This window comes from Pecten maximus, chromosome 1, assembly GCF_902652985.1.
Source record: "Pecten maximus chromosome 1, xPecMax1.1, whole genome shotgun sequence".
NCBI lineage: Eukaryota > Metazoa > Mollusca > Bivalvia > Pectinida > Pectinidae > Pecten > Pecten maximus.
In genome coordinates, this window is record NC_047015.1 from 5125338 (window position 1) to 5144033 (window position 18696).

At 42.2% G+C, this 18696-nt stretch overlaps 1 protein-coding gene across 1 annotated transcript in view; it reads right to left on the reverse strand.

Moving 5' to 3' along the window:
- The window catches only part of LOC117340118 (extracellular matrix protein FRAS1-like), a 67281-nt gene that overhangs the window by 10822 nt on the left and 37763 nt on the right, over window positions 1-18696 (reverse strand). Inside the window, exons 15-25 of the mRNA XM_033901906.1 lie at window positions 17343-17512; window positions 16816-16939; window positions 16356-16567; window positions 13540-13687; window positions 9467-9672; window positions 5518-5674; window positions 4353-4553; window positions 3715-3902; window positions 3257-3340; window positions 738-1520; window positions 240-498 (exon numbers count right to left, since the gene is read on the reverse strand). Coding sequence (XP_033757797.1) covers window positions 240-498; window positions 738-1520; window positions 3257-3340; window positions 3715-3902; window positions 4353-4553; window positions 5518-5674; window positions 9467-9672; window positions 13540-13687; window positions 16356-16567; window positions 16816-16939; window positions 17343-17512 — 2532 coding nt within the window. The remainder of the gene's footprint in view (window positions 1-239; window positions 499-737; window positions 1521-3256; window positions 3341-3714; window positions 3903-4352; window positions 4554-5517; window positions 5675-9466; window positions 9673-13539; window positions 13688-16355; window positions 16568-16815; window positions 16940-17342; window positions 17513-18696) is intronic.

An 18696-nucleotide genomic window follows, 5' to 3' on the forward strand; every position in this document is an offset into this window, starting at 1 on the left:
TTTATTTACCTGTAATTAACACAATCTGTATTTACCTGTAATTAACACAATCTGTTTTACGTGTAATTAACACAATCTGTTTTACCTGTAATTAACAATCTGTATTTACCTGTAATTAACCCAATCTGTATTTTTTAAGTATTAAGAATAAGATTTACAGTAAGTAATCCCAGTACTCAATGTGTCTGATTTGTAAATTATACACTCAGCTTCACAACTTTGGAGCTTATCATACTTACCTCTGAATTTAGCATGTGTCTTAAGATCGATGACAAGTTTGCCATCTCGGCCGACCAGGACCTTGAGAACTTGGAGGTCCCCACCTGTGGTTCCCTCCCCCTCCAGTCCCGCCTGCCACAGGATGTTGTCGTAGTAGAAGGAGAAGGACATGTCTGTGTGGTGCTGTAGGGAGCCCCATCCCACAGGGGCAGTAACATACACATAATACACGTACAGGGGCACAGAGACGGTCAGGTAGGTCTGGCCTGCACCCTTAACCTGGGGAACACAGAAATATGCAGTTCTTAAGGATGTTAGAAGCTACATATATCAGGATTAAACAAGGACTTTGACAAACAATCAAGTGCTTAGTCACTGATGCAATGGTAAAATTTCCTGTTCCACAATCGACCCGAAACTGTAAATTTTGTTGATCCTTTCAAACTGTGTTATATGATGGATAGCAAATTACACAGATAACCCTTTATATTAGAACACATTTGGTAGTTTCGACTTACCTGGAAGTCAGAGATGACTTTACCGCCACAGATATCGACCAGGTCGGTCATGTGGTACCAGGCACTAAAGGACCACACACATGACTTAAGATTTAGGTGTTTGTACAGACCGATGGTGCGATTTTCTCTCAGCTGAGAGTCAAACTGGTATGGAAAGTTATACACTGGTGGAAAAGCCTGTGGATTGTCCAGAAATCCCGAGTCGATGATGCCATGTCTCTCCTCGGGTGTGATTAGGTTTGAACACAGATGTTGTTGTCTGTACACGGGCTCGGCCAACAGGTAGCGTAGATTGTGGAGGGGAAAGGTGGATATTAGAGGGAGGTGGCCGTCCTGGTGTGGGATCTGGATGGAGATGTGGATAGTATTGGGATGATCTGGATCCTCAGGACCTATATAGTTAAGACTGGCCAGGAAAGACTGCGCACCATAGCTGGTGTGGGGGCTTCCATGAAACACAGGGGCCTTACAAATGCCCTCTTCATGGCTGATAGTGACAGGCTCACTCTTTGATGAAATTCCTGGATTTCCATTGGCATGTCGTGGTTGTGCAATACACCGAACTTGAAACATAGGACGAAAGTAAACACTGTCCAGTACAATCTTATTAACACTTGTGAAAAGTGTGGAATCTGTTACCATGACAAAAGGTGGCTTGGATTTCAGCTGGTCATTGGCAGGCATAGCAACCTCCCATGTGTACAAAATGGAAGACTGGTTGATGTTGGATTCCTCACACAGCGTATGTGTGATGGTGTAGGTTGGGTAGTGAATATCACACGCCTGTCAAGTACAAAGCAGACATCACAAGTATGTAAGGTAGAGTGAGAGTGGATATCACAGGTATGTAAGGTAGAGAGTGGATATCACAGGTATGTAAGGTAGAGAGTGGATATCACAGGTATGTAAGGTAGAGAGTGGATATCACAGGTATGTAAGGTAGAGAGAGTGGATATCACAGGTATGTAAGGTAGAGAGTGGATATCACAGGTATGTAAGGTAGAGAGTGGATATCACAAGTATGTTAGGTATAGAGAGTGGATATCACAGGTATGTTAGGTATAGAGAGTGGATATCACAGGTATGTAAGGTAGAGAGTGGATATCACAAGTATGTAACGTAGAGAGTGGATATCACAGGTATGTAAGGTAGAGAGTGGATATCACAGGTATGTAAGGTAGAGAGTGGATATCACAGGTATGTAAGGTAGAGAGAGTGGATATCACAGGTATGTTAGGTAAAGAGAGTGGATATCACAGGTATGTAAGGTAGAGAGTGGATATCACAAGTATGTAACGTAGAGAGTGGATATCACAAGTATGTAAGGTAGAGAGTGGATATCACAGGTATGTAAGGTAGAGAGTGGATATCACAGGTATGTAAGGTAGAGAGTGGATATCACAGGTATGTAAGGTAGAGAGAGTGTATATCACAGGTATGTAAGGTAGAGAGAGTGGATATCACAGGTATGTAAGGTAGAGAGTGGATATCACAGGTATGTAAGGTAGAGAGAGTGGATATCACAGGTATGTAAGGTAGAGAGAGTGGATATCACAGGTATGTAAGGTAGAGAGTGGATATCACAGGTATGTAAGGTAGAGAGAGTGGATATCACAGGTATGTAAGGTAGAGAGAGTGGATATCACAGGTATGTAAGGTAGAGTGAGTGGATATCACAGGTATGTAAGGTAGAGAGTGGATATCACAGGTATGTAAGGTAGAGAGTGGATATCACAGGTATGTAAGGTATAGAGAGTGGATATCACAGGTATGTAAGGTAGAGAGTGGATATCACAGGTATGTAAGGTAGAGAGAGAGGATATCACAGGAATGTAAGGTAGAGAGTGGATATCACAGGTATGTAAGGTATAGAGTGGATATCACAGGTATGTAAGGTATAGAGAGTGGATATCACAGGTATGTAAGGTAGAGAGTGGATATCACAGGTATGTAAGGTAGAGAGAGTGGATATCACAGGTATGTAAGGTAGAGAGTGGATATCACAGGTATGTAAGGTAGAGAGTGGATATCACAGGTATGTAAGGTAGAGAGAGTGGATATCACAGGTATGTAAGGTATAGAGAGTGGATATCACAGGTATGTAAGGTAGAGAGAGTGGATATCACAGGTATGTTAGGTAGAGAGAGAGGACATCGCAGGTATGTAAGGTAGAGAGTGGATATCACAAGTACGTAAGGTAGAGAGTGGATATCACAGGTATGTAAGGTAGAGAGTGGATATCACAGGTATGTAAGGTAGAGAGTGGATATCACAGGTATGTAAGGTAGAGAGAGTGGATATCACAGGTATGTAAGGTAGAGAGAGTGGATATCACAGGTTGGTAAGGTAGATATAGTGGATATCACAGGTATGTAAGGTATAGAGTGGATATCACAGGTTGGAAAGGTAGAGGTATACATGATGAAATGTGACGACATTCAAGAGAAAAGGATATGGTACATTTCAATTTATTTCATCTTTCTATAATCAGAGATTATTGATTTAGATAAGATACTTACTGAGACACATATGAGAGGATATCCAGGAGATGGTTTCCTCTTACTGCCTGTCTCCACATCATCATAGTGTAATAGTGACACCACCTGTACAAGATAAATATCTTACTATGTCAGGTAAGTCAGACAAATATCTTACTATGTCAGGTAAGTCAGACAAATATCTCACTTTGTCAGGTAAGTCAGACAAATATCTCACTTTGTCAGGTAAGTCATACAAACCAGAACTCTTAGACACAGGGACAGTCAACCAGAACTCTCAGATACAGGGACAGTCAACCAGAACTCTTAGATACAGGGCCAGTCAACCAGAACTCTCAGATACAGGGACAGTCAACCAGAACTCTTAGATACAGAGTAACTAATATCTTCAGTAAAATTAGATACATATATTTAACAATAACTATTTTTGGAAGTATTTATTCTATTTGATAGATGTAACTCGGTGTTGACAGACTTACCACTGGAGGTGCAGGTAGTACCAGACTTCCAGACACCTCATCATCTAGGATGGTTACCGTGGTGACAGACACTAGGCTGAGCTCAGCCCCCATGGGATCCTCTGGCCCCAAGACCACTGTGAAGGATTCATGCCACTCAATAGCACTGTTGTACAGGATATCCACTGGGAAGTCTACTGCCGCCATATCTGTATTGTAAATAGATAATCAGTAACAAAATCCTTATATATATGACACATGTCTATTGGTGTCAGGTCTGAAATCCTGATATATATGACACATGTCTACTGTCACCACATCTGTATTGTAAATAGATAATCATTAACAAAATCCTTATATATATGACACATGTCTATTGGTGTCAGGTCTGTATTGTAAATAGATAATCATTAACAAAATCCTGATATATATGACACATGTCTATTGGTGTCAGGTCTGTATTGTAAATAGATAATCATTAACAAAATCCTGATATATATGACAGATGTCTATTGGTGTCAGGTCTGTATTGTAAATAGATAATCATTAACAAAATCCTGATATATATGACACATGTCTACTGTTGTCATGACTTAATATAAACAGGGAATCATTTCCATCCAATCACCTAAAAGCTTTGATTAAAAAGAACTACTCACTTGGTTCAAATATGATGATGAGACTCCTGGGGCTATAATCGACCCCCGACAGTGCTGACCCATCCCTGGTGCTACATCGGACACTGGACGTGTGTGATAGGTCACCGATCCTACTGATCCTGATGACCAGTGTCCTGGTCATCTCTTGGACTCCTGGCTCCTGTACACTATAGGCAGGTTGCTCAAATCCTAAGGTTGGCACTAATAGTAGAAATGTGCATTAAGCCATTAGTCTTCAAAACTTTGAAAACATTATTTGTAAGTTATAACCTGTTTATAATGAGTGCATCAATTGTTATACTCCTCTAACAATACCAGTATTCCCCTATACCCATCTATACTCCTCTAACAATACCAGTATTCCCCTATACCCATCTATACTCCTCTAACAATACCAGTATTCCCCTATACCCATCTCACCACCCATCCATACCCATCTATACTCCTCTATCAATACCAGTATTCCCCTATACCCATCTATACTCCTATAACAATACCAGTATTCCCCTATACCCATCTATACTCCTCTAACAATACTAGTATTCCCCTATACCCATCTCACCACCCATCCATACCCATCTATACTCCTCTAACAATACCAGTATTCCCCTATACCCATCTATACTCCTCTAACAATACCAGTATTCCCCTATACCCATCTATACTCCTCTAACAATACCAGTATTCCCCTATACCCATCTATACTCCTCTAACAATACCAGTATTCCCCTATACCCATCTCACCACCCATCCATACCCATCTATACTCCTCTAACAATACCAGTATTCCCCTATACCCATCTATACTCCTCTAACAATACCAGTATTCCCCTATACCCATCTATACTCCTCTAACAATACCAGTATTCCCCTATACCCATCTCACCACCCATCCATACCCATCTATACTCCTCTAACAATACCAGTATTCCCCTATACCCATCTATACTCCTCTAACAATACCAGTATTCCCCTATACCCATCTATACTCCTCTAACAATACCAGTATTCCCCTATACCCATCTCACCACCCATCCATACCCATCTATACTCCTCTAACAATACCAGTATTCCCCTATACCCATCTATACTCCTCTAACAATACCAGTATTCCCCTATACCGATCTCTTTCTATTTACCCCACCCATCTATACCCAACACCTACCATCCTCCTGGTTAGTCAGGGTGACCTCTGTCTTGTCTATTCTCCCTATGCCAGCCTCACAAGACTCTGTACCCATGGCCTCAGCCAAGTGAAGATGGAAGTTCTCTGTCGGCTCATAGTTGGCATCATCAACAATTCCAACCACACAGCTCTGCATCTGTAATTATAGAATGGCCATTTTTGTTAATGCTGGGTTTATTGTCTTGTGAACACATCCAGGCCTCAATAACCACGTATCACATGGGAGACCAAACACAGAACACACTTAAAGCAATACACGTCCCCTACTAGTCCCCGCTAAAAATAGTAATTAGTGACAACTGGACTGGGTCGATCATTGGTGACCAGGTACCTCAATTGGTAGAGCATCCGGCTAGTGTTAGGAGGTCTAGGGTTTGAACTCCGGTCTTGCCTCTACATTTTCTCCTCTCCTGTTACAATTGTATGCGATATTATGATCCTTTATCTTTGTTTTGATCAAACTTCCTCAGGGAATGAAACCACTAGAGTGCTGACAAATTTTGGCATTATGTTCATACATACAAGATGGAGGAAACCTATAGTCTCCCCCAGTTTCAGCAGTGGGAGACTCAATAATGACGGGAGGCCAATCAAAGGGGGCCTATTATGGGAGGCCAATTAAAAGGGGCACTATCATTGGACGCCCAAAACAAGGAAGGCCCGTCACAGACCACACTATCATTGTTATAACAGTCGCGGTGTAACAGCCTACAGGTACATAGTTATTACAGTCGCGGTGTAACAGCCTACAGGTACATAGTTATTACAGTCGCGGTGTAACAGCCTACAGGTACATAGTTATTACAGTCGCGGTGTAACAGCCTACAGGTACATAGTTATTACAGTCGCCGTGTAACAGTCTACAGGTACATAGTTATAACAGTCGCGGTGTAACAGCCTACAGGTACATAGTTATAACAGTCGCGGTGTAACAGCCTACAGGTACATAGTTATTACAGTCGCCGTGTAACAGCCCACAGGTACATAGTTATAACAGTCGCCGTGTAACAGCCTACAGGTACATAGTTATAACAGTCGCCGTGTAACAGTCTACAGGTACATAGTTATTACAGTCGCGGTGTAACAGCCTACAGGTACATAGTTATAACAGTCGCCGTGTAACAGCCTACAGGTACATAGTTATTACAGTCGCCGTGTAACAGCCTACAGGTACATAGTTATTACAGTCGCCGTGTAACAGCCTACAGGTACATAGTTATAACAGTCGCCGTGTAACAGCCTACAGGTACATAGTTATTACAGTCGCCGTGTAACAGCCTACAGGTACATAGTTATTACAGTCGCCGTGTAACAGCCCACAGGTACATAGTTATTACAGTCGCGGTGTAACAGCCTACAGGTACATAGTTATAACAGTCGCCGTGTAACAGCCTACAGGTACATAGTTATAACAGTCACGGTGTAACAGCCTACAGGTACATAGTTATAACAGTCGCGGTGTAACAGCCTACAGGTACATAGTTATTACAGATGCCGTGTAACAGCCTACAGGTACATAGTTATAACAGTCGCGGTGTAACAGCCTACAGGTACATAGTTATTACAGTCGCGGTGTAACAGCCTACAGGTACATAGTTATTACAGTCGCCGTGTAACAGCCTACAGGTACATAGTTATAACAGTCGCGGTGTAACAGCCTACAGGTACATAGTTATAACAGTCGCGGTGTAACAGCCTACAGGTACATAGTTATAACAGTCGCGGTGTAACAGCCTACAGGTACATAGTTATTACAGTCGCGGTGTAACAGCCTACAGGTACATAGTTATAACAGTCGCGGTGTAACAGCCTACAGGTACATAGTTATTACAGTCGCCGTGTAACAGCCTACAGGTACATAGTTATTACAGTCGCCGTGTAACAGCCTACAGGTACATAGTTATTACAGTCGCCGTGTAACAGCCTACAGGTACATAGTTATTACAGTCGCCGTGTAACAGCCTACAGGTACATAGTTATAACAGTCGCCGTGTAACAGTCTACAGGTACATAGTTATTACAGTCGCGGTGTAACAGCCTACAGGTACATAGTTATTACAGTCGCCGTGTAACAGCCTACAGGTACATAGTTATTACAGTCGCGGTGTAACAGCCCACAGGTACATAGTTATAACAGTCGCGGTGTAACAGCCTACAGGTACATAGTTATAACAGTCGCGGTGTAACAGCCCACAGGTACATAGTTATTACAGTCGCGGTGTAACAGCCCACAGGTACATAGTTATTACAGTCGCCGTGTAACAGGTACATAGTTATAACAGTCGCCGTGTAACAGCCTACAGGTACATAGTTATAACAGTCGCGGTGTAACAGCCTACAGGTACATAGTTATTACAGTCGCCGTGTAACAGCCTACAGGTACATAGTTATAACAGTCGCGGTGTAACAGCCTACAGGTACATAGTTATAACAGTCGCGGTGTAACAGCCTACAGGTACATAGTTATTATAGTCGCCGTGTAACAGCCTACAGGTACATAGTTATAACAGTCGCCGTGTAACAGCCTACAGGTACATAGTTATAACAGTCGCCGTGTAACAGCCTACAGGTACATAGTTATAACAGTCGCCGTGTAACAGCCTACAGGTACATAGTTATTACAGTCGCCGTGTAACAGCCTACAGGTACATAGTTATTACAGTCGCCGTGTAACAGCCTACAGGTACATAGTTATTACAGTCGCCGTGTAACAGCCTACAGGTACATAGTTATAACAGTCGCCGTGTAACAGCCTACAGGTACATAGTTATTACAGTCGTGGTGTAACAGCCTACAGGTACATAGTTATAACAGTCGCGGTGTAACAGCCTACAGGTACATAGTTATTACAGTCGCCGTGTAACAGCCTACAGGTACATAGTTATAACAGTCGCCGTGTAACAGCCTACAGGTACATAGTTATAACAGTCGCCGTGTAACAGCCTTCAGGTACATAGTTATTACAGTCGCCGTGTAACAGCCTACAGGTACATAGTTATAACAGTCGCGGTGTAACAGTCTACAGGTACATAGTTATAACAGTCGCCGTGTAACAGCCTACATGTACATAGTTATTACAGTCGCGGTGTAACAGCCTACAGACACATAGTTATAACAGTCGCCGTGTAACAGTCTACAGGTACATAGTTATAACAGTCGCCGTGTAACAGCCTACATGTACATAGTTATTACAGTCGCGGTGTAACAGCCTACAGACACATAGTTATTACAGTCGCCGTGTAACAGCCTACAGGTACATAGTTATAACAGTCGCCGTGTAACAGCCTACAGGTACATAGTTATTACAGTCGCCGTGTAACAGCCTACAGGTACATAGTTATAACAGTCGCGGTGTAACAGCCTACAGGTACATAGTTATTACAGTCGCGGTGTAACAGCCTACAGGTACATAGTTATAACAGTCGCGGTGTAACAGCCTACAGGTACATAGTTATTACAGTCGCTGTGTAACAGCCTACAGGTACATAGTTATTACAGTCGCCGTGTAACAGCCTACAGGTACATAGTTATTACAGTCGCGGTGTAACAGCCTACAGGTACATAGTTATTACAGTCGCGGTGTAACAGCCTACAGGTACATAGTTATTACAGTCGCGGTGTAACAGCCTACAGGTACATAGTTATAACAGTCGCCGTGTAACAGCCTACAGGTACATAGTTATTACAGTCGCCGTGTAACAGCCTACAGGTACATAGTTATTACAGTCGCGGTGTAACAGCCTACAGGTACATAGTTATTACAGTCGCGGTGTAACAGCCTACAGGTACATAGTTATTACAGTCGCGGTGTAACAGCCTACAGGTACATAGTTATTACAGTCGCCGTGTAACAGCCTACAGGTACATAGTTATTACAGTTACTTGGTCTGTACATCAATACAGAGGACAATAGTTTGGGGAAAAATACCTTTTCTCCAGGTAAGAAAAATAAGCGTGATTCTTCATTGAGCGGCCGTTCTATGTAGTCCTCGGACACCAGGGCGGTGTTCTGTCGGGTGTAACAGATAACAGATGATTCAAAGCTGAGATCTCCTGATCTTACTACAGCCACACTGACCTGTCCACTTGACTCGCTGATTGTCTGGTTGTCTTTAGAAAACTGCATGTTAGGCACTAAAATTACAAGAGTTTCATTGATAACAAACATTAACTACTCACTGTCGAGGTGGTCGTCATGGATAACAAACATTAACTACTCACTGTCGAGGTGGTCGTCATGGATAACAAACATTAACTACTCACTGTCGAGGTGGTCGTCGTGGATAACAAACATTAACTACTCACTGTCGAGGTGGTCGTCGTGGATAACAAACATTAACTACTCACTGTGGAGGTGGTAGTCGTGGATAACAAACATTAACTACTCACTGTGGAGGTGGTCGTCGTGGATAACAAACATTAACTACTCACTGTCGAGGTGGTCGTCGTGGATAACAAACATTAACTACTCACTGTCGAGGTGGTCGTCGTGGATAACAAACATTAACTACTCACTGTGGAGGTGGTCGTCATGGATAACAAACATTAACTACTCACTGTGGAGGTGGTCGTCGTGGATAACAAACATTAACTACTCACTGTGGAGGTGGTCGTCGTGGATAACAAACATTAACTACTCACTGTGGAGGTGGTCGTCATGGATAACAAACATTAACTACTCACTGTCGAGGTGGTCGTCATGGATAACAAACATTAACTACTCACTGTGGAGGTGGTCGTCATGGATAACAAACATTAACTACTCACTGTGGAGGTGGTCATCGTGGATAACAAACATTAACTACTCACTGTGGAGGTGGTCGTCGTGGATAACAAACATTAACTACTCACTGTGGAGGTGGTCGTCGTGGATAACAAACATTAACTACTCACTGTCCAGGTGGTCGTCGTGGATAACAAACATTAACTACTCACTGTCCAGGTGGTCGTCGTGGATAACAAACATTAACTACTCACTGTCGAGGTGGTCGTCGTGGATAACAAACATTAACTACTCACTGTGGAGGTGGTCGTCGTGGATAACAAACATTAACTACTCACTGTCGAGGTGGTCGTCGTGGATAACAAACATTAACTACTCACTGTCGAGGTGGTCGTCGTGGATAACAAACATTAACTACTCACTGTCGAGGTGGTCGTCGTGGATAACAAACATTAACTACTCACTGTGGAGGTGGTCGTCGTGGATAACAAACATTAACTACTCACTGTCGAAGTGGTCGTCGTGGATAACAAACATTAACTACTCACTGTGGAGGTGGTCGTCGTGGATAACAAACATTAACTACTCACTGTGGAGGTGGTCGTCGTGGATAACAAACATTAACTACTCACTGTGGAGGTGGTCGTCGTGGATAACAAACATTAACTACTCACTGTCGAGGTGGTCGTCATGGATAACAAACATTAACTACTCACTGTGGAGGTGGTCGTCGTGGATAACAAACATTAACTACTCACTCTGGAGGTGGTCGTCGTGGATAACAAACATTAACTACTCACTGTCGAGGTGGTCGTCGTGGATAACAAACATTAACTACTCACTGTCGAGGTGGTCGTCGTGGATAACAAACATTAACTACTCACTGTGGAGGTGGTCGTCATGGATAACAAACATTAACTACTCACTGTCGAGGTGGTCGTCGTGGATAACAAACATTAACTACTCACTGTCGAGGTGGTCGTCATGGATAACAAACATTAACTACTCACTGTCGAGGTGGTCGTCGTGGATAACAAACATTAACTACTCACTGTGGAGGTGGTCGTCGTGGATAACAAACATTAACTACTCACTGTCGAGGTGGTTGTCGTGGATAACAAACATTAACTACTCACTGTCGAGGTGGTCGTCATGGATAACATACATTAACTACTCACTGTCGAGGTGGTCGTCATGGATAACAAACATTAACTACTCACTGTCGAGGTGGTCGTCGTGGATAACAAACATTAACTACTCACTGTGGAGGTGGTCGTCGTGGATAACAAACATTAACTACTCACTGTCGAGGTGGTCGTCGTGGATAACAAACATTAACTACTCACTGTCGAGGTGGTCGTCGTGGATAACAAACATTAACTACTCACTGTGGAGGTGGTCGTCATCGATAACAAACATTAACTACTCACTGTGGAGGTGGTCGTCGTGGATAACAAACATTAACTACTCACTGTCGAAGTGGTCGTCGTGGATAACAAACATTAACTACTCACTGTCGAGGTGGTCGTCATGGATAACAAACATTAACTACTCACTGTGGAGGTGGTCGTCGTGGATAACAAACATTAACTACTCACTGTCGAAGTGGTCGTCGTGGATAACAAACATTAACTACTCACTGTCGAGGTGGTCGTCGTGGATAACAAACAATAATTACTCACTGTCGAGGTGGTCGTCGTGGATAACAAACATTAACTACTCACTGTGGAGGTGGTCGTCGTGGATAACAAACATTAACTACTCACTGTCGAAGTGGTCGTCGTGGATAACAAACATTAACTACTCACTGTGGAGGTGGTCGTCGTGGATAACAAACATTAACTACTCACTGTGGAGGTGGTCGTCATGGATAACAAACATTAACTACTCACTGTGGAGGTGGTCGTCGTGGATAACAAACATTAACTACTCACTGTCCAGGTGGTCGTCGTGGATAACAAACATTAACTACTCACTGTCCAGGTGGTCGTCGTGGATAACAAACATTAACTACTCACTGTCGAGGTGGTCGTCGTGGATAACAAACATTAACTACTCACTGTGGAGGTGGTCGTCGTGGATAACAAACATTAACTACTCACTGTGGAGGTGGTCGTCGTGGATAACAAACATTAACTACTCACTGTCCAGGTGGTCGTCGTGGATAACAAACATTAACTACTCACTGTCCAGGTGGTCGTCGTGGATAACAAACATTAACTACTCACTGTCCAGGTGGTCGTCGTGGATAACAAACATTAACTACTCACTGTCGAGGTGGTCGTCGTGGATAACAAACATTAACTACTCACTGTGGAGGTGGTCGTCGTGGATAACAAACATTAACTACTCACTGTGGAGGTGGTCGTCGTGGATAACAAACATTAACTACTCACTGTGGAGGTGGTCGTCGTGGATAACAAACATTAACTACTCACTGTGGAGGTGGTCGTCGTGGATAACAAACATTAACTACTCACTGTCGAGGTGGTCGTCGTGGATAACAAACATTAACTACTCACTGTCGAGGTGGTCGTCGTGGATAACAAACATTAACTACTCACTGTCGAGGGGGTCGTCATGGATAACAAACATTAACTACTCACTGTGGAGGTGGTCGTCGTGGATAACAAACATTAACTACTCACTGTCGAGGTGGTCGTCGTGGATAACAAACATTAACTACTCACTGTCGAGGTGGTCGTCGTGGATAACAAACATTAACTACTCACTGTGGAGGTGGTCGTCGTGGATAACAAACATTAACTACTCACTGTCCAGGTGGTCGTCGTGGATAACAAACATTAACTACTCACTGTCGAGGTGGTCGTCGTGGATAACAAACATTAACTACTCACTGTGGAGGCGGTCGTCGTGGATAACAAACATTAACTACTCACTGTGGAGGTGGTCGTCGTGGATAACAAACATTAACTACTCACTGTCCAGGTGGTCGTCATGGATAACAAACATTAACTACTCACTGTCCAGGTGGTCGTCGTTGATAACAAACATTAACTACTCACTGTCAAGGTGGTCGTCGTGGATAACAAACATTAACTACTCACTGTCGAGGCGGTCGTCGTGGATAACAAACATTAACTACTCACTGTGGAGGTGGTCGTCGTGGATAACAAACATTAACTACTCACTGTCCAGGTGGTCGTCGTTGATAACAAACATTAACTACTCACTGTCGAGGTGGTCGTCGTGGATAACAAACATTAACTACTCACTGTCGAGGTGGTCGTCGTGGATAACAAACATTAACTACTCACTGTCCAGGTGGTCGTCGTGGATAACTACTGTAGCCGTGTGAGGTTCCACTAGCACACTTCCTGTAGGAGAACTCAGAAATACAGTGAACGTCTCGTTACCTTCCCTTCGCGGATCACCCTCGTCATCCATAATGGTCAGCAGGCATCTCTGTTAAAGTATCAAAAGTATCAATCTTCATCATTTCCTAACACTTTGCTGTTGGCATATTACTGTATTATGGTTATGATTCGTGGGAGTTTAATTCTATACACTAGTGAAAAATCTAGCATAACACTGAGGTTATCGAGATGTGTCACAGGGCCATATTGTTACTCTGGGAAAGTACAAGAGGCCCACAGGGCCTGTATTGTCTGGCTCTACAGCAATTTGAAGTTAATCTAGGTTATTTCTGCAGATACTCTGCTGATTATCATTTTATTCTAAAATCAGAGTAGGCAAGTTTTATTAATGTCTACTGTTCTACAGGTCCTTCATTCCAGCGTACTATTGGCCTAATATCAGGTCTCTTGGCTATCAAAAAATCATTGTTTAGATTTTAGCCTATTTGACTCATGTTAACTTGAATGTAGGTCAAGGTCATTCATTTGAACAAACTTGGTAGTCCTTCACCCCAGCATGCTACAGGCCCAATATCAACTTCCTGAACCAAGAAAGGACGGACGGATGGATGGATGGACGCCACACACTTAATAACTCAACCTTGTAACAGAATTTTAAGGAACGTGTGAATCAAATGATAAATGAAAGTTGGGATGTTGAACATATTCCAATAATGGATAAAAAATATACCTGACCAGCTACAAGATGTCCCTTTATAAAACATCCGTACTTTAGTCATGTGTCAAAGAGACCAGGTGTAATTACAGCACCAATTAACAGACAACTGTCTGTCTGGTAAAAACAACACAAAACTGTCCAAATCATACATGTCCGAATAACAGGCTAGACAAAATGCAAATCAGAGCAATTAATTGGTTAAAGTTCACTCCTATTATGTATGCAAGCTACCTGTGAATTCTTTCGAGTGAAATTGCTGGTGCATGATGGCAGTCCGGACGGTGTATACCCATTCCAAAACAGATTTACCCTCAAACGATTATACAAACAAGAATTCCCAAGGAAGTGAATGTGCAGCCTGCCCAGAAAGTTGGGTGATTTCAAGAGTTATTGTATGAAAACAGATTTTCTAATTTTGGTAACAGTGACCTTGACCTATGACCTTCAGACCTGATAAGCAATCCCAAGCAAGCACTTGTGGTAAGGAAGATCTGTATGAAGTTTGAGTTTGTCCACCCAAAGGAACTGATGCCGATGACACTGACATAGTGATACCTATATGTCACCTGCTTGCTGCAAGTTACACAAAAATGCATTGCAAAGCAAACTAGAATAAGGATGACTGAAAATAATATTGATATCAGACAGATCAAACAGTGTAAAGTGAAATTAAAAACCCTGTTAATGTGTTCCAATAAGGAAAAAGTGAAACATTGACCCTGCGAAATTAAAGCGCTATAAAGTATATATAGAACAACAATATATCAAGTTATGTGATTACATTTTCACATTTTTATGTTAACAGGTTTGGACATCTAGTTGTAGCTGGGTGTAGTTGTGGTGAGGTAAGGGTGTAGTTGTGGTGAGGTTAGGGTGTAATTGTGGTGCGGTTAGGGTGTAATTGTGGTGAGGTTAGGGTGTAGTTGTGGTGAGGTTAGGGTGTAATTGTGGTGCGGTTAGGGTGTAATTGTGGTGAGGTTAGGGTGTAATTGTGGTAAGGTTAGGCTGTAATTGTGGTGAGGTTAGGGTGTAGTTGTGGTGAGGTTAGGGTGTAATTGTGGTGACTAGTTTGGACATCTAGTTGTAGCTGGGTGTAGTTGTGGTGAGGTTAGGGTGTAGTTGTGGTGAGGTTAGGGTGTAATTGTGGTGAGGTTAGGGTGTAATTGTGGTGAGGTTAGGGTGTAATTGTGGTGAGGTTAGGGTGTAATTGTGGTGAGGTTAGGGTGTAATTGTGGTGAGGTTAGGGCGTAGTTGTGGTGAGGTTAGGGTGTAATTGTGGTGAGGTTAGGGTGTATTTTTGGTGACTAGTTTGGACATCTAGTTGTAGCTGGGTGTAGTTGTGGTGAGGTTAGGGTGTAATTGTGGTGAGGTTAGGGTGTAATTGTGGTGACTAGTTTGGACATCTAGTTGTAGCTGGGTGTAGTTGTGGTGAGGTTAGGGTGTAATTGTGGTGAGGTTAGGGCGTAGTTGTGGTGAGGTTAGGGTGTAGTTGTGGTGACTAGTTTGGACATCTAGTTGTAGCTGGGTGTAGTTGTGGTGAGGTTAGGGTGTAATTGTGGTGAGGTTAGGGTGTAATTGTGGTGAGGTAAGGGTGTAGTTGTGGTGAGGTTAGGGTGTAATTGTGGTGAGGTTAGGGTGTAGTTGTGGTGAGGTTAGGGTGTAATTGTGGTGAGGTAAGGGTGTAGTTGTGGTGCGGTTAGGGTGTAATTGTGGTGAGGTTAGGGTGTAGTTGTGGTGCGGTTAGGGTGTAATTGTGGTGACTAGTTTGGACATCTAGTTGTAGCTGGGTGTAGTTGTGGTGAGGTTAGGGTGTAGTTGTGGTGTAGATGGGGTTAGGTTTTGGTTAGGGTGTTGGTAAGGTATGGTTGAGGTGTACATTTTTTTTTGTAGTTAGCTAGGGCATAGTTTGGGTAGAAGGTAGAAGTTTAGACTGTCTCTAGTTAAGAAATGGTTAGGTTGTTGTGGTTAATGGTAGTTAAGACCATGGTTAAGGTTTGGTTAACATGTGTTTATACTAGTTCAGATTTTGGTGAAGTACCTCAGATGTTTGCCCAGGGCCAAAAGTAATTTGACTAGAGCTGGGTATGTAGTCCTGTCCAGGAGTGGCAGAGGGTATATCTGATAGTCTTGTGGCACACCATACTACTGTGTCATGGGCGAGGTCAGCACCTGTACGCAGCACTTCAATTTCAACATTACCAGCATCTTCATCAAAGTGGAACCTCGGCAAGGCAAGATGCACAATGGACACTGTCAAACATTACAGGCACAATGTTAATCATCAGCCATCATTTTCACAATTTTCAGAAGAAATGACATCGTGTAGATATGTAAACCAATGATCTATGATATTATAAAACATGTCTTTAGGTTGGTTGTCTGATACATTGATTAAGTGACAAGTGTAGTCAAGGAAGCATTACACATACAAATCCATAGCTGGTTGATATAAATGAAAATATATTCACATATTTGGAGAAAACTAAGGAAATCTATACCATCGTTTGGTCCATTGATGATGACGGTTGCCTTGGTGACTGGTCCTAGCCGGCAGTTGGCTGACGGATCAGAGATTGACAGCTCAAATTGTTCTGCTGGCTCAAATTCACTGTCATCAACAAGCTTTAAAACAAGACATTAATTAACAGGCTGTATCTGTAAATGATACACTGGAGGAGTCTGTAAGATATAATATCTTTTAAAGAGAGATAATACTTATGGTAGAATAAATTCAGTCAAAGTCTGTAGTCACACTTTTAATATTACCATCATTATTATAGTACTTAATTTGACTTAGATGACCTCAACTAAAGGCATGAAAATGATTTCACTATTAGAAATCGTCATGGTAACCTATAATGCCCTTAAAATGTAACCCAATCAGGACCTGAATGTACAGAGTAACCTACAGACGTGTTTTTATAGACAATACATAATAAGGAAAACAGACGATTCTTGTGGTAGGGATTGACTAATCCATTATGCTTGATCTTGTTGACAAACATCACTATTAATCCCAACCTACCTTTACTTCACAGGACGCAGTGCTGATTCCTGGTGGAAAGACAACTCTGTTGAGGTTGGTGTTACCACGAGTGATGTAGTCAGAGCCAGACTGTAGGTGGGTTAGTTCACTCCCTCTGGCTGTCAGAGGTATGGTGAAACAAATCACCGACACACTTGTTCCTAAATCACCTGTAAGTGGTAAGAGGATGTCAGTCACATATAATATGTAGACACATATAACAACACCGAGACTCGTATAACAACACAGAGACTCAAATAACAACACAGAGACTCATATAACAACACAGAGACTCGTATAACAACACAGAGACTCAAATCATAACACAGAGACTCGTATAACAACACAGAGACTCGTACAACAACACAGAGACTCAAATAACAACACAGAGACTCGTACAACAACACAGAGACTCAAATAACAACACAGAGACTCATATAACAACACAGAGACTCGTATAACAACACAGAGACTCAAATAACAACACAGAGACTCATATAACAACACAGAGACTCGTATAACAACACAGAGACTCATATAACAACACAGAGACTCATATAACACAGAGACTCGTATAACACAGAGACTCGTATAACAACACAGACTCGTATAACACAGACTCGTATAACAACACAGAGACTCGTATAACAACACAGACTCCTATAACACAGACTCGTATAACAACACAGAGACTCGTATAACAGAGACTCATATAACAACACCGAGACTCATATAACAACACAGAGGCTCGTATAACAACACAGAGACTCGTATAACAACACAGCGACTCGTATAACAACACAGAGACTCATATAACAACACAGACTCGTATAACACAGACTCGTATAACAACACAGAGACTCATATAACAACAGACTCATATAACACATAGACTCATATAACAATACAGAGACTCATATAACAACACAGCAACTCATATAACAACACAGAGACTTGTATAACAACACAGGCTCATATAACACAGAGACTCATATAACAATACAGAGACTCATATAACAACACAGAGACTCATATAATAACACAGAGACTCATATAACAACACAGATACTCATATAACAACACAGAGACTCGTATAACAACACAGAGACTCATAAAACAACACAGAGACTCATATAACAACACAGAGACTTGTATAACAACACAGCGACTCATATAACAACAGAGACTCGTATAACAACACAGCGACTCATATAACAACACAGAGACTCATATAACAACACAGAGACTTGTATAACAACACAGCGACTCATATAACAACAGAGACTCGTATAACAACACAGCGACTCATATAACAACACAGAGACTCGTATAACAACACAGAGACTTGTATAAC